Source organism: Lissotriton helveticus, chromosome 8, assembly GCF_964261635.1.
Source record: "Lissotriton helveticus chromosome 8, aLisHel1.1, whole genome shotgun sequence".
NCBI lineage: Eukaryota > Metazoa > Chordata > Amphibia > Caudata > Salamandridae > Lissotriton > Lissotriton helveticus.
This window is the reverse complement of record NC_136069.1, coordinates 192,569,821-192,595,776: the sequence shown is the minus strand read 5'-3', so window position 1 is coordinate 192,595,776 and position 25,956 is coordinate 192,569,821. Positions and strand designations below refer to the sequence as shown.

Here is a 25,956-nt window from a genome sequence, read left to right as displayed (position 1 = left end):
GTCGCTGGTTGTAACCCCAATCGACGTTGACCCCAGTCTCACCCCCGACTTGGACCCGGTGCCGGACCGACATCAGTACCGGTGGCGTAGGATACTTTTGTACTGCTGTTCATCCCTGGCGTTCCCTATTGCCTTGATAGCAGCCAGATGATGGTGTGGAGGACTGGGAGGGGTCTGGAGACCCATTAGCTGATTAGCTTGAGGTGCCAGACTGGCAAGAGGAACTGGGTGATGCCAGTTCTTTCGATACCTCCCCAGACCATGTCCCCCCTGAAAGTTGAAGGCAGCTCACCCCAAGCAGTTGTCTCCCACCTCCAGACTACGCCGGACCTCCTGCACTTTGCTGTGGTTCACTATCAACATGCCGAAGTCACACCTGACTCCCTCTCATAAGCTCCTTTTCATCTGAGCAGTTCTGGATACAGCACAGTTTCGGGCTTATCGTCCTGAGCAGCGAGCCCGGGATATTCTGGCTATGATACTGATGTTACAGCTTCTATCCCGGGTTTCGGCGAGAATGACACTGAGGCTGCAGGGCCTCATGGCATCCTGCATCCTGCTGGTGGATCATGCCAGGTGCCATATGCGGGCTCTGCAGTGGGACCTGAAGTTCCAGTGGGCGCAGCATCAGGGGAATCTTTCAGATATTGTCCAGATCTCGGAAGGGACTGCACGTCATTTGCGGTGGTGGCTCGCAAACCAGGATTGGGTCAGCGGCAGATCCCTCTCCCTTCCCCAACCAGAGTTCACAGTAGTGACGGATGCGTCACTCTTGGGATGGGACGGCCACCTGGGAGAGGCTGAGATCAGGGATCAGGGGTCTCTAGTGTAGTCTTGTCTCCATATCAACCTTTTGGAGCTTGCACTGAAGGCATTCCTTCCTTCTGTCAAAGAAAAAGTAGTGCAGGTGTTCACAGTAAACATCACCGCCATGTAGTACTGAAACAAATAGGGCGGGGTGGGGTCATGGACCCTATGTCAAGAGGCTCTTCGCCTTTGTACATGACTGGAACATCAGGGCATATCTCTGGTGGTTCAACACCGACATGTTCCCTGAAACACCAGGGCAGACAAACTCAGCCGCCGGTGCATGTTGTATCACGAATGGCGTCTTCACTCTGAGTAAGTGCAAGGTCTCTTCCCACAGTGGGGAGAGCTTTTGTTGGATCTGTTCGCCACCAAAGAGAACGCGCAATGTCAGCAGTTTTGCGCGTTGGAGTTTCCAAGGCAGCACTCGCTTGGAGATGCTTTCCATCGCAAGTGGAATTGCGGCCTCCTGTATGCCTTTCTACCTGTACCACTTCTACCCAGAGTGCTGAAAAAGATCAAGCGCTACCGGGCCCAAGTCATTCTTGTGGCCCCAGACTGGGCACAAATAGTCTGGTACCCGAGCTCTTGAGCATGGCCATCGATCCGACTGCCTCTTCGGGAGGATCTTCTGTCGCAGCTGCAGGGGACGGTCCTCCACCCAAACCTGTCCAACCTGCACCTTCTTGCTTGGAGATTGAGCTGCAACAGTTGACAGCTTTTGACCTTCCTACAGAAGCCTGTTAAGTCATCTTGGCAGCCAGATGGCCCTCCACTAAAACAAAATACGCCTGTAGATAGAACAAATTTGTGGCCTGGTGCACAGCAAAGACGGTGAATCGTCTTTCTGCCCCTCTTTCCGAGGTTCTCCTCTTCATTCTATCTTTGGCCCAGCAGGGCTCTGCTCTGGGCACTCTTAAAGGCTAACTTTCGGCCATCTCTGCCTTTCTGCGCCTTCCTGATCAGCCTTCTCTTTTCAAGTCCCCAATTGTAAATAGATTTCTAAAGGGCATTACTCATCTCTTTCCTCCTTCTCCTTTTGTAATGCCCCAGTGGGACTTGAATATTGTTCTTACTTACCCTTCGAGCCACTACATAATCATCCTCTTCGTCTTCTTACCTTGAAAACCGCTTTCCTGCTTGCCATCATATGTTCTTGCGGGGTGAGTGAGCTTCAGGCTCTTTCCTCTCAGCCTCCTTTTCTTGCAGTTCATCTGGACAAGGTGGTCCTTCGCACTTGGCCCTCTTTTCTGCCCAAAGTGGTTACTTCTTTCCACATAGGTCAGACCATCACATTGCCTGCTTTCTTTCTGCCTGTGCACCCTTCCAAAGAGGAGGAGAGACTCCACCGTGGAGAAGTGTGGCTCACTGGTTAGAGGAGGCAGACCTGGAAGCAGAGGTCAGCCCAGGACCAGGGTTCAATTCCCGGCTCGGCGGGGTCTTGAGTCCTAAAATGTCCATGGACTCGACAATTCTCGCTCCTGTGCCTACTCGATTCACGGGTTCACACTCTGCAACTCTGGGCAATAGCTTGCTTAATCTCCACAACGGCCCCTCGCGGCGGGATGCCTGGCTTTCACCTTGCGGATACCCTGCCGGGGTTATCTCACAGGGGAATACCAGGACGGGTTCCCTAAGCAAGCGCTTAGAAACCGCTTGGTGATTTGCGCTATATAAATTCCTGTACATTTACCGTCTGGGTCAAAACTTGCGCTGTCCTTCTCCCTTGACTGCACTAAAGATTTCCGGGTGGTCAATCAACTCTTCGTGGGTTATGTGGGCGCCAAGGAAGGTCGGGCCGTGCACAAACGTACCATATTTCAGTGGGTTGTCCTATGCATAAAAATGTGCTTTTCTTTGGCGAAAAGGAACCTTCATTAGGACTGCGCACCCACTCGACCAGGGCGACAGCAGCCTCTACTCCTTTGAGACGTGTAGCTACCGCTAATTGACTTCTGCCAGGCAGTCACATGGGGCCAGGCAGTCACATGGGCATCCCTGCACACGTTCATAAAACATTTCTGCCTGAACAGCCAAGCCCGGAGAGATGTTTTTTTTGGCTGTTCTGTTCTCCAGGACTTTCTGGTGTGAACTTAGTTCGCAGACTCACCTCTTGGGTTGGCATTGCTGGAGTATCTATTCTAAGGTAAGGAATCTATAACTAATGGTCTCTTTCAGATGAACAACTTACTTACCCTCCTCAAAGGTGACACGCTTTGTCTGTGTCATTTCGATGTCTGTCTGGGGCAGGTCTCCTTTCCTGTGTCTCTGTGGGAGCACAAGCATCCCCTTCAAGTCAAACATGGCCTTACCAGGGTCAGTCTTTGGGAGTTTTTTTTCTCAGAGCAGGTAACTCCTGACCTATTTGTCCTCCCACTATGGATTGCCTCCACCTCCTACCCTCTGCTTCCCATCTGGACTTCTGTATCCTCTGTCCAAAGACAGTACCCCCAGGAATCTGAGAGGTTGGGGCACCTGGTGCGACCACCCCTCCCAGCTCTTCTCTCATTGGTCGAACTTCCATGCCACGGATGTAGTCAATGGCCATCTGGGGACAATGACCCTCCTCTGGGCACACCCCCATCCCCCCACCCGTCAATCGAGTGATATCAGGGCTGTAGGGTAGAAAAACATCCTGCCCATGGGTTACCCTACATACCTGTCCTGGCAGATACTACTCTGACATAACCAGCTTTTCTAACACCATGGTCTTGATGGCACAGATAACCCTCAGAAAAGTGATTGGGACCCAGTTCTCTATGAGCTGGTGAAAGTAGGGACTCCCACCCTCAGGGATCAACAGCTTACCTTCGGCATCCACTTCCCAACTAAGGGACACTGTTGCATACTCTACCCTCTCCTGCTAGGGACAACCTTGCCCCAAGAATACAATGCCACCCTTTATGGAGAGCTGTCCTCTTGTTGAGGGGTTCTTGGTACAGACGGAATCCTCTGGTTTGTGCCCAAACTGGTAACAGTCATAACAACACATGGGTGCGAAAAATAGCACCCTGAGCTTCTTCCAATCAGACCCTCCCCTATGTGGTCTGAAGGTGTATGGGAATCCTTTCCCTCAAAACTCTTTTGGGAACATTTGGGAAATGTCTCTGTTTCATCCTGGTCTTCCCCCCTCCCTGTTGAGACTGCTACTAATCCAGATGTCAGTCTTCTTTCCAAGCTCTCTGGGTACAGTGAGTTTAGAATCAATAATGTGTTGGTACAACTCTGCAAAACAATGACTAAACATGTGCTCTTTTCAATATTAAATTGTAAATTCCATCATACTCACTTACTTTGGTCCCCTTCACCCAACCATCCTGTGCCTAGCATGATGAATCCACAAAGGCTATCCATGACTGATGTGACTGTTTCTGGCTATCCTGAACTTCAGGCGAAACTTCTCTAGAGTTAGACCAAACCTCAAAACAAGGACTTTCTTCCTGGGGGCATTTCTCATCCTGTCATCTTTTTCCAGGGCCAATAAGGTATCCCTTATTGTAGTAGGCATGTGCTTCCACAAGCTAGGTCAGCGGTCCATCTTTGGCACACACAAGGCCACCTCATAGGCCCCAAAGCACTTGTCTCTGTCATCCCCTATCACAAAGCTACGCATCATGTCTTTGGTGATGCAGACCATATCAACTCTCCAAGGCACTTCACTGTCGTCATGGTCAAAGATTTTACCTTCTGACTTTAGTCTTTTAAGTCCCATCCACCAAAGGAATGCGCTTCTAAAGCCCCCCAAGACCTCAGGGGAGGCACTTACAGACTCAGAGGGTGGCAGGCCGAGGCCAATAGTTGGCTTACAGACTCAGAGGGTCAGCTGGCCAGGTGCAGAAAATCACTTCTTGTAGTTTCTTGTAGCCGTAGCAGGTGGTCAGTCTTTTGACCCTTGGAGTCCACCTTTTTGTCCTGGGTACAAGAGGGAGAGTAAATCTACCCCTCTATGCCCTTCTCAGGTCTCAGACAGCAGGTTCTGTCCTCTGCTGATCTTCCGAAGTGGGTGCTTGGAGGTGCCATGTTTATGCTTGGCATGAGCTAGTGGGTGGGAATGAACCTAGGGGACAATGCCCTAATCAATGGGGTGAAGCTTCCTGGGGCTAATCCTATCCAGTTTGGGCATTTTCAAGATGGCCAATGACTCTGGACACATTAAATTTGAGCACTGAGGGTGCATGTGGGAAGTGTACTACAGTAATTCTAGTGTCCTCCCACATCTAACATTAAGATTCAGTTTTAGGCAGCCCCTATACCCAAAGCCAGCCCATTCCCTCGGCCAGCAAGCCCCTTTGTGAATTGCCAGTATGTGTACCCACTATTGTTAATCCAGATCACTATGTCCTATTTCGAATAACTTGTGCTGTATTGCAGTAGTATATCATTCAGAATTGTGAATTTATGACTTGAGTTTTACGTTGTTAACTTTGTTAATTTGGGTCTTTTAATTGTTGCTTTGTTTATTCCATAGTCGTCCCTGATTGATCCTGCAAATCTAAAAAATGCAAGGAACGCCATTTTGGAAGAGCTCCCTCGAATTGTTCACACCATGGCACTTCTCTGGGGTGTAATACGGAAAGAAGAAGTTCAGAAAAGACCTACAGACCTCCTTGGAACCGTAAAGGGATCGTCTTCTGTTTACTTCAAAGCAACCAAAGTAGGAAGAAAATGCAAGGGCATCTCCCGCTTGGCCTATTTAATATCAATACAGTTTATAATGAGATTATGACATTGAGAACGTGTAAAGAAATATAAGGCTATAGATATCCTACCTCATAAATGAAGATGCCATATTCTGATTTTATATCATCCTATTAGTCTTGTTTGCAGTGCGTGTATGTGTGAATGGATGGAGTCCCTACAAAATGTGATGACCACGGCAGCAGACCACTGAGGCACGTGACAGCCTCCCCTCCTGTGGGAAACACTGGTGCCTAGGGTGCTGTCCTCCTGATGGAGGTGCTGATTCCTCACAAGCCTCAATAAATAGTAACTCTCTGTGTTAGAAACTTTGGTGACCCAAAAAGTGAAAATAAAATTCATGTTAAATACAAATACATAAAATCAACAGTAAACATATAAAACACATTCAAATGCTATTTAAAAAAAATCAAAGTTTTAGACTTGTTCCTAAAATAGTACCAGACCTGCCAATGTCTGAATTTTTCTCACTGTGTGCAGAGGGGGCGTGACCAAGAATGGGGAGGCTTAGTGCCGAGCACAGCCCAAGACACTTCTAAATCTAAAGCTCCCCCTCCTCCCACAATGCCTCCCCTTCCCCCACCTCCCTATCAAAAACAAAAAGGTTTTGGGGCAGCCGCTGATGTCCTGGGGAAGTTTCACACCTCAGACTAGACATCAGCTGAACTAAATCTCCAACCAATTAGCTGGAAACCTGCCCCCTGCAGGGATTTCCAGCTAATTGTGTGCCCACCATACATCGGCTCCTCACCGGGTGGCCTTGTAAAAGGAGCCGATATCGTGTGAACGCGGTGGCACTGTGCAAGTTGGCAGGTCTGCAGTACACTAGGTGGAAGATACATAAATGATGTTTCTAAGACTATTAAGCAGCCTGCATTACCCATCTGCTCTCATATGATACTCTGCTTTTATATTGCATTACAGCCTCGATAATGGTCATATTGGTGTCAGCCATATGGGCAAAACCTTCTGTTCGAGGCATATGAGCTGTAGATCATATGCTATGCATACATCGCCATCTAGTGTTGGGTCTGGATGTTTGCACTCTGTTTTTGTGTGAAGAAGGCTGGCCAGTCACGAGGTAGGTGACTCCTCCTTGTGGTGATAGTGTGCATGAGCTTCGACTCCATCTTTAGATTATTTTTTTCTGCCTTCGGGTTTTGGATGTGTATTGCAGTGCTCCGGTTCGGCACAGTTTCTCGGACCCCTTCGACGCGCAATCCACTACCCTCGACGATATTGTTATCGATCGCGGTTCCCTATTCGTTACGCATCGTTTCACCTCGAAAAAACTTTGTTGGGGAAACTCATGGCAGGCCGTAAAGCCTACCCGCGTCGACTGTACTAGCAGTCAATGGAACGGACTGACTTCAAGTTACATCCCGGGTGTTGTGCTAAATTTCCACGCACCCACTTCCACAAAGTGTGCAACCTACGCTTGTCCCCAGAACACGACGAGAAAGACTGCGACCCATGTCGATCGTTTCGATCGAAGGAGACACTTCGTAACTGTCGGGCTCGACGTCACGAGATACAACACCAAAGCGGTTCCGTACTGGACATCTTTGGCGTAGATTCCGACACAGAACATCAAGCTCAAGGAGCCGAGGAGGAAGAACCTATCTCCCAGTCTGAAGTTGACTCCGACATGTAAGAAGAGGAGCAGGTTACTCAGAGTCAATGTACCGTGAGTAAAGATACCCCTTTGCCCCCTCAACAACATAAAAGAAAGGCTACGGTCCCTCCTCTGCCCTTGGGCCAAGGTCCGCACCGACAAAAGTTTCCGACGCCCCGCCCTCTGGCCCGGCTCTGAAACAGAAAGAGAAGCCTTCCGGCTCGAGCCAACCCCACTCCAGCACCGACCCAACACCTTCGGCACAAACATGTGTTGGTCACAATACCATTGTTGACGAAGATTCCACCTTCCACACCAAATGCTTGGAGCCGAAACCTTTGACCCCGAAACCGGCAACTAAAGAAAAAGACACTCCATCTAAAGAGCCTCAGATCGATGCCCCGCCGTCGGATCCGAAGCAGGAAAAACTTGTGTTCAACCTTGAAACAGGACATATTCATGCCATTTTTCTAAAAAAAACTGAAGAGTGACCCACAAGAGGACTACCATATTTCTCTTAAAAAGAAGAGTGTGGGTACTAACCCTTCTCTTCCTTACATTCCACCTCCTTCTCCCACTGATCCCAATTTGATTTTCACACCTTCAAACTCACCATCACTTTCATCTGACCCACAGGGTGATGGGGATGGGGACAAAGATCAGGATAGGCCACAGGACACTGACCCTTGGGAGGATTACCATACTGACCCAAATACAGAGAATGACCCTGATTTGTATCCCTCCAGACCCTCCCCACCTGACGATAACATTGAGCTCCTTAACAGGGCTGCCAATATCACGAGTTGGAGCTCCATAAAGAGCCTTTAGAAGAGGATTTCCTCTTTGAAACACTTACTTCGTCTCAAAGAGCCACTCATACCTTACCAATTCTAAAAGGCTTTTTAAAACACACAAATGAGGTATTTAAAGATCCTGTACGGGCAAGTATAATTACACCTAGGGTGGACAAAAAATATAAACCCGCACCCACCGACCCGGTTTACATTTGAAGCCAGCTACCCTTAGACTCTCTTGTTGTCTCCAATGCTCGTAAGAGAGCCAACTCTCAAACCACAGGTGAGGCTCCGCCTCCTGATAAGGAGTCTAAGCTTATTGATGCGTCGGGCAAAGAGTGGCTTCACAGGCATCAAATAATTGGCGTATTGCCAACACTCAAGCTCTACTGGCTCGTTATGATAGGGCTCATTATGATGAGTTAGAAAAACTCATACAATATTTACCTGACAAACACAAATCTAAGGCTACTGACCTTATCCAGGAAGGTAAACTTATTACTAATACATCCATCAGGAGTGCCCTAGACGCAGCAGACACAGCAGCTCTTGCAGTGAACATCAGTATACTCTTACGCAAACCTCCATCCTCAACTAACCATTTGATAAGGAGCATCTCTTTGGCACATCGGTTGATACCTCGCTGGAAAAAACGAAAAAGACACAGAGGTCGCAAAGTCCATGGGGCGTTGCAGTTACCTGCCACTAGGGCTTCTTTTCGCCGCTCCTTTTACAGGGATGATTCCAGAACTGTATTCACAGAAAATCCCTTCTTCTCTTACAAGGGCAACAACCAATCCCCCTCTTGAAGAGGTTATTTCAGTGGAGGTTTTAGAGGAAACAACAGTAAGGGAAGAGGCAGGGGCAACTCCACACTCACTTCCCCTGCAAACAGTGACTTCCTTCCGCTACCCCCGATCATTCCACCCCTGTCGGGGGATGTCTCTCAATTCCTACCTGTCTGGAATTCAATCACTTCAGACAAGTGGGTACTGCAAATTATCCAATATGGTTACTGCCTGGAGCTTACAGACACTCCCCCAAATATTCTTCCAAGATCACATGCAATGTCACCAGAACATCCATCTTACCCTTCTAAGGCAAAATGTTCTTTCTCTCCTGGACAAACACTCTATAGAGCCAGTCCTATTACAATACCAGGGGACCAGGGTATACTCCCTGTACTTTTTAATTCCAAAAAAGGACAGCTCCCTCAGGCCTATACTAAACCTCAGAGAACTGACTCTGTACATTCAGTCGGACCACTTTCACATGGTCACACTTCAACAGGTGCTCCCACTCCTTCAGCAAGGCGATTTTCTGTCATCTTTAGACCTAAATATTCACATTCACCATACTCACCGGAAATTCCTCAAATGTGGTGGAAGGCCAACATTATCAATTCAAAGTTCTCCCATTTGGAGTAACTACCGCACCCAGGGTTTATACAAAATGCCTGGCAGTAGTTGCAGCTCATCTAAGAAGACAGCACATTCACCACTTCCCTTACTTAGATGACTGGCTAATAAAAGCCAGCTCGCAGCAAAGCTGCCTACGCCACACTAAAAAAACTGTCCAACTGCTTCACGACCTTGGGTTCACTGTAAAACTTACCAAGTCTCATCTCCAACCATCCAACACACAACTGTATCTAGGAGCTACAATAGATACACAAAGAGCTCTAGCATGTCCCAACCCAATCAGAATCCGCAACATGCAGACTCTAATTTTCAGTTTCAGCCTCAACACTCGTTATCAGCTCGAGTGTTCATTCAATTGCTAGAATGATGGCGTCTAGCATTTTAATCATTACTTATGCAACACTTCAAATGCGTTCCCTACAGGAATGCTTGGCACGTCAGTGGAACCAGGTTTGAGGTCAGCTATCAGATCTAGTGTTGGTGGACGGCCGCACCCATCAATCTCTGCAATGGTGGAACATACAAAACCTTTCCAAGGGGCTGCCATTCCTCGACCCAGTTCCACAGATCGTGCTAACAGCAGACGCATCGCTCACTGGTTGGGGAGCTCATCTCCAAAAACTTACCATTTAGGGCATGTGGACTCTGCAACAGACACATGTCCACATAAACCTTTGGCCTTCTACTCTGTGCAACCCTCCTCTTCCTGTTAGCTCAGCCAAAAGTTTGGGTATAGTGGTTAGCAATGACCTATCGATGAAGGCCCAGATTAGCTCGGTGGTTTCTGCTGGATTTTTCCAGTTGCGTAGAATTAAGAAGATCAGCAAATTCCTGTCTCGAGAAGCTCTGACCTTGGTGTCGTTGGCCTTGGTTATTTCACAACTGGACTATGCCAATTCACTCTATGTAGGCATCCCGGCATTCCAACTTAGACGCCTCCAGCTAGTCCAGAATCAGGCCGCTAGACTGATCTTTCACCAGCCTAAATGGCACAGTGTTAGACCACTGATGAAAAGCCTCCATTGGCTCCCTGTGGCTATGCGTGGCTTGTTTAAGATGGGCTGTACGATCTTCAAGGCCCTTCACGGCAACAGTTCAGCCTTCATCTCGTCCCAGATTCTACACTGTGTCTCCACTTGTAATCTACGATCTTCCCATCTGAACCTATTAGTCACTCCTACGTTTAAACGCAAAAAAACATGGTGGCTCCCGTTTTGCACTCTTAGCTCCTCAGTTTTGGAATTTGCTCTCCCCGTGGAGCTGAGGTCGGTCACCCTCTATGCACCTTTCAGGAATCAGCTGAAGACATGGTGGTTTTCTCAGGCATATGTCAATTAGGCTTCCCCTGCGATGCTGCATTACCTCCACTCCAACGCCCAAAAACCGTTTGGTGAACGTGCGCTTGACAAGTACATTTTAACATAACATAACAAACCATCTAGAACTGCTAGCAATTTTTCTATTATTGAAATAATTTCAACTTCATCTGGTAGGTAAAGCTGTCCTGATTCGTACAGACAACATGACTGCAATATACTACATACAAAAACAAGGGGGACACACACTCTTCCCCCTTTCACAGCTAGCCCAGAGCATCTGGAGATGGGACATACCTCACGAAATATATCTCCTTGCAGAACACCTTCCAGGAGTAAACAACCAGATTGCAGATCTGCTCAGTCGTCAACGACAACAAATACACAAATGGAAACTCCACCCTCAGGTTCTCCTCCCATTCTTCCAAATGTTGGGCTTCCCAGAGATAGATCTGTTCGCCACCCACCTAAACCCGAAATGCCCAAACTTTGCATACAGGTATCCACACCCATTGTCCAAAGGCAGTGCACTATGGATGCACTGGTCAGGAATATTTGCTTACATTTTTCCGCCTCTCCCACTCATTCCATTAGTGGTTCGGAAGCTCAGACAAGAGTCCCTGAGAGTAACCCCAGTTGGTCCCACATGGGCCTGTCAACCCTGGTTCACAACCCTCGTTGAAGTTATCCATAGTACCTCACCAAAAACTGCACCTTACTCCCAATCTCCTCACTCCGAACCATGGAGGGATAAGACATCCAGATGCCAGTCATCTCAACTTTGCGATCTGGCACCTAAAATCCTAGAGTTTGGCAATCTTAATTTTCCGCCAGACTGCAGGAATGTCATCAAAGAGGCTAGGCGCCCTACCACTAGAGCATGCTATGCAGCACAGCAGAAGTGGTTTGTGATTTACTGTGACAACAATCAAATCAATCCACTCGATGCTTCAATACAAAACATAATTTGTTATGTATTACATCTACAGTGCTCTAATTTAGGGTACACATCCATACACTTACATCTTGCTGCAATAGCTGCATATCTGAAAAACATACAGCATTTGTCCTTCTTTAGAGTGCCTGCTATTAAAGCATTTATGGAAGGACTTAAAAGAGTCATTCCCCCCAGACTTACCCCTGCTCTAGTGTGGAATTTCAACATCGTTCTTACAAGACTAATGGGTCCACCCTTTGAGCCATTGCACAAATGTGAACTACAACTTCTCACCTGGAAGGTAGCCTTCCTTAAAGCCATCACATCTCTGAGAAGAATGGGTGAGCTTCAGGTGCTAACCATACAAGAACCATTTTTACAAATACACAAACAAAGTGGTTCTTAAGACTAACCCCAAGTCATGTCTGCCTTTCACATAAACCAATCTGTTAAGTTACCTGTCTTCTTCCCTCAGTTAGATTCTGTGGCAGAACGCGCTCTTCACACTGTGATGTCAAAAGAGCATAAGTATACTACATTGAAAGGAGAATACCTTTCCGGAAGACCAAGCAACTTTTTGTTGTTTTTCCACCACGTAAAGGCAATCCAATATCAAAATCAGGTATTGCAAGGTGGATAGTTAAGTGCATTCAAATATGCTATGCAAACGCTAAACACACATTAACAATTCCCCCTAGAGCACACTTACACACGCAAAATGGGGGCTTCTATGGCATTCTTAGGAAATAACATCTGCAAAGCTGCAACCTGGTCTACACCACACACATTCACCAAAACCCCTATTGTGTAGATGTGTTAGCAAGATAGCAAGCTAGTGTGGGCCAGGCAGTTTTATGGACACTATTTCAGACCACTGCAAAAGCTACAGGTTAGCCACCACTTTGGGAGATAACTGCTACATAGTCTATGCATAGCATATGATCTACAGCTCATATGCCGCGAACGGAAAATGCTACTTACCCAGTATGCATCTTTTCTTGGCATATAGAGCTGTAGAGTCATGTGCGCCCACCTGCCTCCTCAGATACCTTTACCTGTTGCAGTAACATCTTAGATACAATATACATAGACACCTCTCTTTACTACTCTTACTAACTCCATCATCACCCTCCGTGGCAAGACAATCTAAAGATGGAGTCAATGCCCATGCGCACTATCACCGAAAGGATGAGTCACCTACCTTGTGACTGGACAGACTTCTTCGGCCAAAAACAAAGTGCAAACATCCGGACCCAACACTAGATGGCGATCTATGCATAGCATATGACTCTACAGCTCTGTATGCCTAGAACAGATACATACTGGGTAAGCAGTATTTTCCTTACCATCCTAACTTCTTTATCTATAAGGAATGGTTTGAACATTCAGCTCTTCAGCCTACTGTACTGGGGACACAAATGAAGAAATGTATAGTGGATTCTAAGCATACAAGCAAGTACACTCTTCTCTTGGGCTGTGTGAATACCTGTCTACCTCTGGTTCTATTGTCAACTGGATCAGCCTAACCCTTGCATACCATCTTGCACCTTAGCCAGGGCAAGTTTAGCTACATAACCCTTGAATCCTACATTATGTAAACAATAGCCTTCTGACGTATCGCTGCCTTCTTCTGTACCCCTTATCCTACTTCTTTAATATTGTGCTGCATTTCTTTACCAGGACCTGTGAGGTAGTACCAATGTTCTAAACCAAAAACAGTCACCTTGGGCTTGGATTGTTCCTCTCACCCCAAATACCACATGTTTCCAGTTTCTTTGCCTCCGACTACCGGGATACTTTGATCCATGTCTTCAAAGCAAAGAAAATATTGGTTATCAATGAATATTCATAATTTCACCTTTGTTTGGTAGACTGCCTGGTTGGTTTATATAGTGCTATGCATAACATGAACTTATGATCACGGAGAAGCAGTGTTCTTCCGCGCCAAGACAGTTTTCAACATTGTTCTGTTCATAATGGTGATGTGAGGAATTTGTGAACGTGCTAGTTTAGTCATTTAGAACTTTATTGCTATTAAGTAATGAGAAGTTGTAATTGCTATCATGTGGCACAACCAGAGTTTGTGTGTGTTTTCTGAGCAGTTATGTTTGTGTGTCGTGCTCTTGTATTTTTTAGGTCATAAAACTATAACCAGTGGCCATTCTGCTACCTTTACCCCAAAACACTGAACCGCTGATTTGCTTTTTTCTATTTTCCATAGACTTTGAAGCAAAGGGTGTTGGATTTTTTGAATCCTCTAACTGCGCATCTGGGAGTTCATCTAATTGCATCGGTAGCGGCTGTGTGGAACAAGAAGAAAGTCAACAAAGGCCACAATAAAACAAAGGTAGTAATCTATGAGATACAAGTATGCCAACCAATGTCACACATTATGTTTCACTGCAGAGATATAGTACATGTTGTTTTAGTTTTTATACAGATTCCGCACAGTGCACTATCACCTCTGGAGGCTCTTGACCCTATAGAGTATAGAAATTGTGAATGTCTTCATGTGTTACACACAGTACATAATTCGATTTTAGAGGGTTCAGGAACATATAGGTACCACTACCAGTACATATCCTCAGTTAGTTGTAATTCCCTAAAATATTTCCCTACAGTACTAATCTCATTGTCTTTGAGAAACTTGAAGCTGCGTCTCAAATAATTAAAACTCTTACAATATTCCACATACGACATTGCAGATCCTGAACGGGAAAGGGTTAGTTTCTTTCTCGCAAGGGAACTGTGGCTACATTAAAGGGGATCTGGTGGGCTTCTTTACCCCACCCACAGACATCAGTGGTTTCTGGAACAGGATAGAGAGACGAGTTTGTGCAGGCTGCCAGGGGCAAGATGGATAGGGAGCACCTTCAAGAGGAGACCACAATCTGGCATACATGGGATGTACAGAAGACTCCCTCATCCACTTATTCAGGCACACATGGAAAACACAGTATCTCTCTCTCTCTCTGTCTCTCTCTTCCTCTGTCTGTCTGTCTCTCGCTCTCTCTCTCTCTCTATCTCTGTGTTTCTCTCTCTCTCTCACACTTCCCCATATGTTATTTCTTTCTTTCTTTTGTTCTTTCTCTCTCTTTTTCCTTTTTTCACTCCCCTTCTCTCTGTCTCTATCTGCCACTCTCTCTCCCTCTTTTTATTTCTCTGTCTTCCTTTCTCCCTCTCTCTCTCTCCCACTTCGTGCCTGTCCCAGGCATAATGAAGTCAATGGAGTCTAGTAATGGGAGGCTGCACAAGCTTTAGGTGAAGTTAGTAGGTAGACAGTTCATCTATAGTGGTAGATGTAAACAGGCCTGGTCCCAATTTATAGATTATGCTCCCACCACTCTTGGTTTCTCATAGCCCTGGTGAGGAGGGCAGTAGCCACTTACATCGAGGGGTGGACGTAGGTGCCTTCTAGACTTTAGAGCCCAGCTCTGATGTCTTCCATGAGTAAATCAGGAGTACTTCTTATGGTCTTGCATAGTTGTTGAGCTCACTGTGAGAAAACACGCAGGACTGTCCTAAACCCATACGAGAGAAGTACAGCTTGGCTTAAACAAGAATGCCTAGGACCTTTCTCCCAACACTTTTTTAATGTAAGACATTTAATCATTTGTGGTAGGGCCTTACTTTGCCATCTTAAATCTTATCCCTTTTCATCCTTGTTAGTGAGCTAGGCCTCCCTCGACCCAGACGCTTCTTTGGCCCTTACGCATCGTTAGCAAAACCTGTCGTATCTACTCCTGAATGCAGGCCTCCATGCCACAGCTGCTGCTCGCATTCCTTAGCATCCTGAGCCCATCTGATATGCTTTTTCCCCCCCTCTGGACACCTTCTTGTCTCATTATTTTTAGGTTACACTGTCCATAACCCCAAGAGGAGAGAGCTGTGAGTGTGAAGGAGACATCAAAAGGACGTTCATTACAGCCTTGCACCAAGCAGCCTACTGTAGCTTGACCACACAAGTCACCTGCCCTTCAGTCATCAACATAGACCATCCGTTTGTATGCAGCTGGTTTGAATGGAGTGGCCTTGTTGTGCAGCAGTTGGGTCCACTCTCTGCCTCTTATGTTGAAGACTCCCTACCTTCCTGCTAAGGGCTGCTGGTGCCTGTCCTTTAGTGACTTTTCACTTTTGCTCTGGAAAACTCAAGACTGTTTCTCTCGGGGCTGAAACTTCACTCCTTCATTCCCTTCAACTCTATCCAGCTTATGATATCCCACCGTCCTTATCCATCACATCTCCTTACCTAGACTGACTGCTGGAAATCTGGTTATTCCCTCCTATCCATTCAAAACAGGGTTTTGTTTGTAATTTGGCAGCCTTCTTATCATTGATACCTTGCTTGAGCCAGATATCACCCTGAACTTTCTGTACCTCCAGCTTTTAATTTAGTAGACCAAACAAAATATCTGTAATTGTCATTATCTGCCCTCCAAGCGATTTAAAGACTAGAGAGTTACTTATGTGTCAAGTTGATCTAGGATTAAACTGGTCTGCTTAAAGGCAACATAACAGAAAGACCCTGCTCATACTATAAGCCCAAGGCTCACCAGCTGTTTTATTACTCCTCCTTCAGTATGCATCTCTCCTTATCTAGACCTCACATCAGTTTGATACGCACCTGCTCTAATATCTACAACCCAAAAGTCATTTTTCTTCTGTATCCATCGCTACTCTGCCTCTCACCCATTGCCTGGTGTCCTTCTTGCTTACAACTTCAATGCAAAAAAGTTCTGTACTTTGCTCCGATCTTTAAAACCTTGATTTCCCCATCTATGGATTAAATGTTGCAAAAACGCAAGTGCTGTGATGATGATAACTTTGAGCAATTTTAGTGGAATTCCTCTCCAACAAGGTACTTGCATAATTGAACATGCCTTTAAGGCCCGATAAGCTAATTATAAACTATCTGCTTCACCTCAAAAATGCAAAATCATTTCACACCCAAACCAATCCTATCTACAACCACAGTTCGACACAAGAAGAAAGCAAGTTGACTTTCTGTCAGGATGCCAAACGCTCCAGTAGGTATTTAGAAGTGGGAGGGAGCACGTATTCTTTTTACCATCCATGAGCACTTTGAAAAACCAATGATTACTTAAAATTGACAATGAGATCTATACTTTAAATCTTTCATCAATAGAACCGGTATACTCTCCAAGATTTTAAGAGTGATCCAGAACTAATGGTGAGTATTCAAATACTTCACCAGGGAGGTATCGAACTTGTTCCAAAAAACGAAATTGGACTGGTATTTTATTTTTGATACTACTTGAGCTCAAGTTTACTAGGGTTATCAGAGTTATGCTGGGTCTTTTTGCAGTGTGAATCAGTTTCTCCTTGTGCAGTTCTTCCAGACGGCGGCATTAGCGCAAATCTCGGAGGCGATGTAGGAGGAAGACTCAGTGTCCATTCTGGATCGCTACAATGCCTACTTCCATATGCCAATCAAAGAAGCACATCATGAAAACGTGTGTTTTCCCATCAGGTCATCCCTGTCAAGCTGATACCTTCCCTAAAGCCTAACGTCTGCTCCCAGATGATTACGAAGGTTTTGTGAGTTTCAGCAGCTCATCTCACCCTACAGGGAATACCTATTTTTCCTTTTTGGACCTTAATCTCTAAATTTCTATTACAGTACGCTTCAAAATTAAGCAGTCTTTTTTTTTATCAATGAATGGAAGTCTCTCTAGTGCTATCACAGAAGTGTACCTTCATATGTAATACACTCCTCCAGGGGCTATATCGTCTATCAGTAGCAGCAGAGAAATGGGTGGGTTTACAGATTTCCAGGTGCAAATGCTTTGTGTATTCATGTTGTCGCTTAGACGTAAGGGCACAGAACATAGGGCTTCAAGGCTTAAAGCATTCAGATGTACCCTTCTGTCTCTGGCTCAAGTATTTATATCATCATTAAAGATACATCATTAATTTTCACAGAGGATCACCTGTTTTTGGCATACTGTCTGTATACATATTATATTTATTATCCTTGTAACCTGTAAAACATATGTATGTCAACCTGTACACCTGCAGAACATTCTTGTGAAATAAATGCTTTAGTTTATTGATTATGTTTACCACCAGAGCTTTTGTTACCTCCTCATTTGCTGTCTTAGACTACTGCTTCACCTCCTCATGGAGCCAGAAACTGCCTCCACTGCATTAGACATCTTGCATTGGCTACCGGTCTACAAACGTGTTCTGTTTAAGGTCCTTATTATTACCTTTAGGGCCTTTCACTCACGTGGCCCACAATATCTTCGAACTAGCTTTAAGCACTACGTTCCCGCCCGCAGCTTAAGAAATTCTAACGCTAATCTGTTGACTATTCCAACTTTCAGATTACTGCCAGCGATTTTCCGCCCTTTGACACTAATCGGCTCAAAGGCATGGAATCAACTTCCACCTCTGCTACGCCAGATTGCTTCTGAATCGGTATTCAGGAAGGCCCTCAAAACGTGGATTTATAGCGCACCAGCTACCCTGTCAAACCTCTGATCTAAACAACTTACCTCCTTTTGTTATGAGCAGTAAACCATTCTTTCTTCCATCATTGGTTTCCGTATTAGCGCCAAGATGCTCCCTGGAGTGATAGTAGCGCTATATAAGTATGCCCTTACATTTATATTTAACATTTGCATTTACATTCTATATCTATTCCTTTACAACTTACATGCCCTGTAGTAGGTATGCAGTTGTGTCAAGTGGCCATACTCTCTGTTTCTGTCCCATCCTGAAAAGGCTCGACCAATCTTAATTCCCTCTCTTATACTTCACTTCAGCTTAGATCCAGCACAAAGTAGGAGGCTGTTGAGAGGGAGAACAAGGACATCCTGTTGTGGGGGGCGGAGGTTGGCTTCAACTCCTGAGCAACACCATACTTGTTAGCGAACAGCACAGTGCTCCACATTTACACACAAGATTATGGAGGGATTCTTTACACAGTTTTAACCAGTTCTAGTGGTTTGATGGTTGTTTCCTTTGATTCTGACACCAGGATATATATTTAAATCCTACTTTACCTTGAGTAGGATCAACCTTCTTCCATCTGTCAGACCCAAGCTCAGAGCTTGCCAGGATCCTTTTGTCACGCTGAAGGCCAGGATCAATAATAGTACAACTTCTAGGACAAAAGATCTTGACTCGCCATGTGCTCCCTGAGCTGTTACTAGCTGTGTCTCTTGGGACTGTTCTGGCTTCCCTTTCAGGTACTTCCAACTAAAAGGACAGTGTATGATCAACCTTCCTGTCGCTTGCTAAGGAAAATGCCTTGTATCCATGCTGAGGTCACTGTTACTTGCCAAACATAAGTGGTGTGACTGTAGACCATGATTTCTTGTGGGCCCAACTACTGTCAGTCATCCTTCTCTTTTAGGGTGCTTTTTATGTTGCTCCTTTTTAAGCAAAAGGAAACGGGAGGTGGTGGAATCTGTACCAGTTTCCTTGAATTGAATTTGGTGTCTTTCAAAGATTATCTTTATGCTCACTGTTCTTTCAGAGCTTACTGCCCTTATGAGCCTTCTTCGAGACAGTTGATTTCCTATTCACACCTATGTAGACTACTCTTATTTGTTTATTTATTTAGCTGTAAGTTGGGCCCAGCAAATTGTGTCTATGGTTACGGAAATATAGATTTGGTGGCTCAATGGCGGGGGCGTAGCACTATGAAACTGAACATCTCTAACTCTGAAGTTTTGTTCTGACATTTTTCCACTGCAGCAGCTTTCAGCCGCAAAGCAATGAGTAACATGGGTCTCAATGTCCTGAATTGTGATGCTGATTAGGATTCCTTTTGTAAGATTGAAAAAATTGGTAAAGGTCTTCTCTTCAGCCCCACGATCAAGGGCAGTTGTTAAATTGAGGATTAAGGAATACATCATTGGATTATGGGAATATTAATGCAGGTATTACTTATTTTTACATAATTCTGGAATACAGCTGTTAGATTGGTTTTTGCCTTTCTAAATGTAATCCAGTTTCTAAGTTAAGATGGCCCTTACACCGGCTTCCAAGTCATAGATGTTCATTTTGAAATCCTTTGACATTTATTGTTTTAATTGTTTAGCTCATAGATTAAAAACACATATAAAATGTATGGAATTCTTTGCTCAAGTAAATCAGTAATTTGATCATCACAATAGTCAATAAGGCACAGCAAGACATCTTTGTCTACACTATTCTTCATTTTGTCTAATCTATTATTATTAATCACATTATCTTAGTCTATTGGTCTAAACGTATCTGGTCTAATTCATTATAAAACAAAAAAATAACAAAGGAAAGTATGATTTAGTTGACTTCGGCCATAGTCACGCAATCACATTGTATGTCTTCATATTTTTTTTAAATTTTTTTTTTCTTTAATTTATTTTCTTCCACACTTCCATCACAAGATTAGCATCATGACATCAAGAGTATACAATTTATCACATTACAATAATTACATAATTTTCTAAACAATGCAAATTTTTCTCAAGCGGGGTATTCTTTTTAAACTCCTTCATAAAGTATGTTTCAAAATAGAAATAAACAAGAACTCTTGCTACTGTTATGAAAAAAAAAAAACAAGAACTCTTGCACAATATTTAGTCGCAATATACTTTTCAATTGTTCATATAGGCCAAAAATTGTTCCCAAATCATTAGTCCCATTTTACGTTTCCTTGCACCTTTTAGCGAGTATATGCTAAATTCCAAGTTTGATATTCTGAATAGTTTAGCCCTCCACACCTCCAATCTCGGAGGCTCTTGACATAACCATTCCCCTGCTATACTTAGACGGGCTATAGTCATTGCTACAAATAAGAAATATCAAAATTTGTACAAACTACCTTCCTGCGAGACCTCATGACCCATCCCTAGCATCATCAACGCTGGAGTTATCTTAACCGGTTTTTCTACTATTTGGGATAGGAACCTTTCCATAGCTTGTAAGAAATGAAGCAGTTTAACACAGGAATAAAAAATATGGTCTATATCCGCATCTTGTATAGCACATCGAAAACACTTCCCATCATATCTATTGCCCCACTTTTTCATGCGTGCTGGCGTATAGTACAACCTAAACACAGTTTTAAAAAATTGCACTTGCAAATTTGCCGACATTAAAGTTTCTCTAGCTCTACCAATAGCATCTTCAATAGAGATGTCTGTTTCATTCTCACCCAAAATTTCAGTCCAGTATGCCTTATGTTTCCCCAAATCGTCATCTTTTCTTGAATTTAAAATTTTATACAGTCCTCCTATTCTACTATAAAACTTTATCCCCTCTATCAAAGGATTGGATATCAATTTTACATTTTATTTATCAAAAAATCCCTAATTTGTATATATTTAAAAAACTGTGTTTGTGGTATACCATAAGCATGTGATAATGAAGTGAACTGTTTGAGAGTACCAGATTGGTCATACAAATCTCCTAGTATGTTGATCCCTTTGCTTTGCCAAGACCTCGTGACACTATCTCTAAAAATACCTGGCAGTAATTTGGTTGCGTTTAATGGGGTATAGTATGTAATAGATCCTAGGTTAGTTAACTTACGTACTTTTTGCCAAGTTTTACTAATTGCTTCTATCGTCTTGAACTTAGTTCTTTTGTAATAGCACCATTCTATTTCCCTAAACAAACTCCGGTTTGCAGCCATTCCCAAGGTTAAATAATGTATAGAATTATTAAAGCTCAATGTAGTTGAATTACTTCCATCTTCACCTCCTATCAATACACAATACATCTTTGTAAAAAACAAACATAATAATATAGCAAAAAGTCAGGGACGGATAGTCCCCCTCTGTCTTTTGGTAACGTCATGAACCGCATGGCTCTCCGTGGTTTACCTGGAGTCCAAATAAATGTGGCACATAATGCCTGTAGTTGTTGAATTTGAGCCCGTGATATTTCTAATGGTAAGGACCTAAAAAGATATAAGACCCTCGGTATATGATCATTTTTATTATGTTAGTTCGGCCTATTAAAGTAAAATGTAGCCTCCCCCAGTTATCTAAAGATTCCACTATGTTTCTGTATAGTGAAACCCAATTAGCTGCTACCACTTCTAACATAGCTGCTCTTATCTTAACCCCCAAGTATGTTGCTTCAACTACTACCCTGGGGTCATTAACTTGAACTGATTGTGAACACACCAGCTGTGTTTTTGTAATATTTACCTTATAACCTGATAATTGCCCAAATATCGTAGCTAATCGCTCGATTTCTACCAATGATAGGGCCGGGTCTTCTGTAGTCACTGCTATATCGTCTGCAAGGGCAAAAACTATGTGGGGAATATTACGTACAAAAAAGGGTTTAATGGCCTCGCTGTTAATAATCAAATCAATAAAAGGATTTATATATAAAGCAAAAAGTAGAGGAGAACAGGGACAACCCAGCCTTGTCCCCCTGGTTATCTGTACTGAATCGGAAATCGCACCCATGGATGCTATCCTAGCCGTTGGTGCCGCATATAGACTACGTAGTGCTATCATAAACTTCCTAGGGAATCCCATCATCTCCATTACTTTCCATAAATAATTCCATTCCACCCGATCGAATGCTTTTTCAGCATCGAGTAATATTAACCCTAAGCTACGTTTTTCTACCTCTGCTATATCTAGTAGCGTAATAACTTTATTGATATGTGCCACTGTTCCTCTCCCTGGAATAAAACCATGTTGTTCCTCTGAGACTAATGATGTTATTACTTTTGTCATTCGATTTGCTAATATTTTAGAATAAATCTTTCCATCACAATTTAACAATGATATTGGACGATAGGAGCCCGGTATATCGGCCTCTTTCCCTTTCTTACTAAATACAACTATAATGGCCTCATTCCATGATGAAGGTGTGTCTCCATTTTGTGCAGCCCTAAATATTTCAAGTAATATCTTCTTCAATTCCATATAAAAAAGTGTATATATTTCTCCCGGTAATTGATCAGGACCTGATGCTTTACCCATTGGTACCATTTTAATTGCCCTGGCTATCTCTTCTTCTAATATAGGTGACTCCAATAAAGCTACGGCACTTGGATCTAGATTAGTTAATGTGCCAAAAATACTGAAATCCAATTCTTATGTATTAGTTTGTTCTGTTTTATATAATGTTGAATAGAAATCGTGGAAAATAGCCAATATATCTTGGGGTCCAGTTTTTACATTACCAGTTTTATCTTTCAAACAGGGTATATGGCGACTAGCATCCTTCATTCGTAATCTCAGGGCTAAGGGTCGTCCTATGGCTTCACCATATTCATGACAAATCTTGCGTTGAGCTAGATATTTTCTTGCATTCTCACTATCCCATACACCCAATATTTGTGCCCTTTTCTTTGTAACCTCAAACTCTAATACTTTCACATCTCCCTGCATTGCTATCCCTTTTGTTAAATTCTCTTCTGCCTCTTGTAGTCCCTGATATAGCCTTTCCATCTCCATTTTTAAGTTTTCTCTGACGGGCTAGACCGAAACTTAAGACCTCCCCCCTAAAACAGGCTTTAAATGTGTCCCAGACAATCTTGATTAGGGCCGAATTGATATTGTTTTTTAAAAATTCTCTGATCCACACTTTTATATATTTCACAAACTCATCATTATAGCACAATTCACGATCAAAAGTAAATTTCCTAATTGTAGAAGGATCCCCCCATCCAGAAATTGATAGCACAATGGGTGAATGATCGGATGAAATATTAGGGTAGATCTGCATTTTTACTTTAGCTAACTGTGGCACCTCTACAAAAAAATAATCTAACCAAATTTTTTTTTGATGCGGGTAAGAATAAAAAGTGTAGCCTGGATCCATCGGAGACAAAGTGCTCCATACATCCGCCAAACCATAAACTTTTAATAAATTAAGAAGGGCCCTGCAAACCTGTGGTTTCCGTCCTTTATAAACCTTTACACCCCCATCCAATTCTTCCTTTATTAAGTTAATATTCATGTCTCCACAAATGATCACCGGGGTGGCCCAGGTCGCCAAATTTTGGTGTACCTGTTCTAGAACCTCAGGCTCATCTAGATTGGATCCATAAATATTACATATTGTGAAGTGCCCATGATTTCTCGTACATTCAACCATCGCCCACCTGCCCTGTGTGTCTGCTGCTGAACGTCGTATTGTAGCCAGATCCCTTTTTGCTAAAATGGCTACCCCCCGCGTCATACCTGATTGTTGAGAAGATATTAAAACATTAAACCCCAATTCTCTCAAAACCTGATGCTTATTCCAAGGGAGATGAGTCTCTTGTAAGCAAACCACATCTGGAGCGATATGCCGTAATTCAGCAGCTACTCTCCTTCGCTTGTTAAAATTATTTAGGCCTGATTCATTTAGCGAACAAATACGTAAATCTTTAATTGTAGACATACCTCATATTTAAACATCCCACAATCTTGCATGTAATAAACCTCAACAAAATCCTAAAATAATTTGGTACTTTCTTAGTGAACATATTCTGTTTAGATACTTTTAATCTTCCATATACATCATCTGGAAATGCGAGTGTGTATTTTTTACCCCCTTTTTTCCCCTCCACCAATACCCCCCACCTACCCTTCCCTCCCACTACCCACCTACCCCTTTGACCACCCCCCACCCCACCCATTAACAAGGCAATCGGAGTTATGGTTCTATAGATGTGGCTGACAATCCCCCCCCCCCGCCATACCGCTAGTATGCATTTCCTTTTACCACAAAAAATAAAGAAAGAATCCTTTCCTCCTATTTAAAGAATCAATGACAACATCATATACTAACGGTGTGTTGACTATTGGACATTGTGAGAAACACAAAGCACAATCCTCCAAAAAAACAGAGAGAGAAAAAATAATATCTTTTAAATCTCTCTTAATCTAACAGAGCCGCCCTATCTTATTTTTTTCCTACTCATTATTTGACGTTTCTCCTGTTTGACTAGATATCTTGCTCAAGTATTCCTTTGCCTGCCCCAAATTAGTAAAAAAATGTGTACGCTCCTTGTAAATAATCTTCAATTTTGCGGGATTTAGGAGGAACACTTGGGCACCCTTGGCACGTAACGGAGTTATTAACTGTCGCAGTTGCCATCGATTGTCAACGGTATATTTGGAAAAGTCAGGAGTTACAAAAAATTCAAATCCTGGGCCATGGCGTTTTTTATCGGGTCTCGCAAGCATGTATACCTCTTCACGAGCAAGAAAACTATTAAATGCAGTTAGTAAGGCCCTGGGCCTGCCTAAATTTCTCTCTCCTTGACCAGTTGGTTTCAAGTTAAATGGGAAACGATGTGCTCGCTCGATCTCCCTATCCCAGTCCCATTTTGTAAGTTCCGGAAAGGCTTCTTTGAACAAATTGACTACAAATTTGCGGGGATCTTGGCCCTCCTTTCCTTCAGGAACTTGTAGGACTCTCAGATTATTACGTCGAGCTCTGTTCTCAAAGTCAGAGAGTTTCCAGAGGGTGTCATCCTTAAGTCCTTGTAGCGCTTCTGTAGCTCCTTTCTGTTGCTCCACAGCATCCTCCAAGTTAGAGATGCGGTTCTCAGCTTCATTAAACCTATTAGCAGTGTCTATTTGTGATTTTGCAATCTTACGAACTGAGTTCTGCAGTTTCCGGCACATACTCTGGACTCTCTGGCTCTCTTCTCTAGTCTCGTCCCGCAAAGAAATTATCGACTCATAAATCAAAGCAAGTGAGATTTCAGATTTCCCTACACCGGCAGTCTCATCTGTCTCTACTTCATTGCTTGTATTGTCTGGGTTTTCAATATTTAAGTTTCGAACAGTAGAAAGGCTATCCTCTGCAAGATCCATGGAATCCTCCTAGCATAAGCTGCTTGCAAGACTCCCTCCCTCCATACTCATTTGTGATGCATATTGTGCGACCAGGTCTTCACAGGATGAGGGCAATGAGGTCTCCGACATCGAATAAAAATCGCCGGATTCTCCATCAGCCTGGGTCTGCTCATGCTCCCGTTCTTGTTCTTTCCCACCTGTTGAATCACAAGTATGTATCATGTCACCCAGTTCTCGGGGGGGTCTCTGATGGAGGGATCTCTGCCACAGTATCCATTTCCAATCTTTATTTCGACCAATTGGTCATAAAAGATGCACATAGGTTAAAAATCACATACAATCTGTCACATTTGATAGAACATCAGTGCAAGATTTAAAAATCCACATCAAACATTATTAACATTGTTAAAAATGAGCAATTCTACAAGCTACCCAGCATTTTTTAAAAGACGATTACGCGTATACCATACATTTGTAAAGAATTTGGCAAGCGCAAAAACAATTGGGCCGGAAACATCACATTTTAAAATCCTGTACATAGGGATATATTCCCTACCACCCAAGTTCTTAATCAGAGGCAGCAGCCAGTACTT

General features: G+C 43.7%; 1 protein-coding gene across 4 annotated transcripts in view; it reads left to right on the top strand.

The window, feature by feature from the left end:
• The window catches only part of DOP1B (DOP1 leucine zipper like protein B), a 735,954-nt gene that overhangs the window by 438,700 nt on the left and 271,298 nt on the right, over positions 1-25,956 (top strand). For all 4 annotated transcript variants that reach the window (XM_078656883.1, XM_078656881.1, XM_078656882.1 and 1 more), the window contains exons 21-22: positions 5,276-5,461; positions 13,810-13,935. In XM_078656883.1, coding sequence (XP_078513009.1) covers positions 5,276-5,461; positions 13,810-13,935 — 312 coding nt within the window. The remainder of the gene's footprint in view (positions 1-5,275; positions 5,462-13,809; positions 13,936-25,956) is intronic.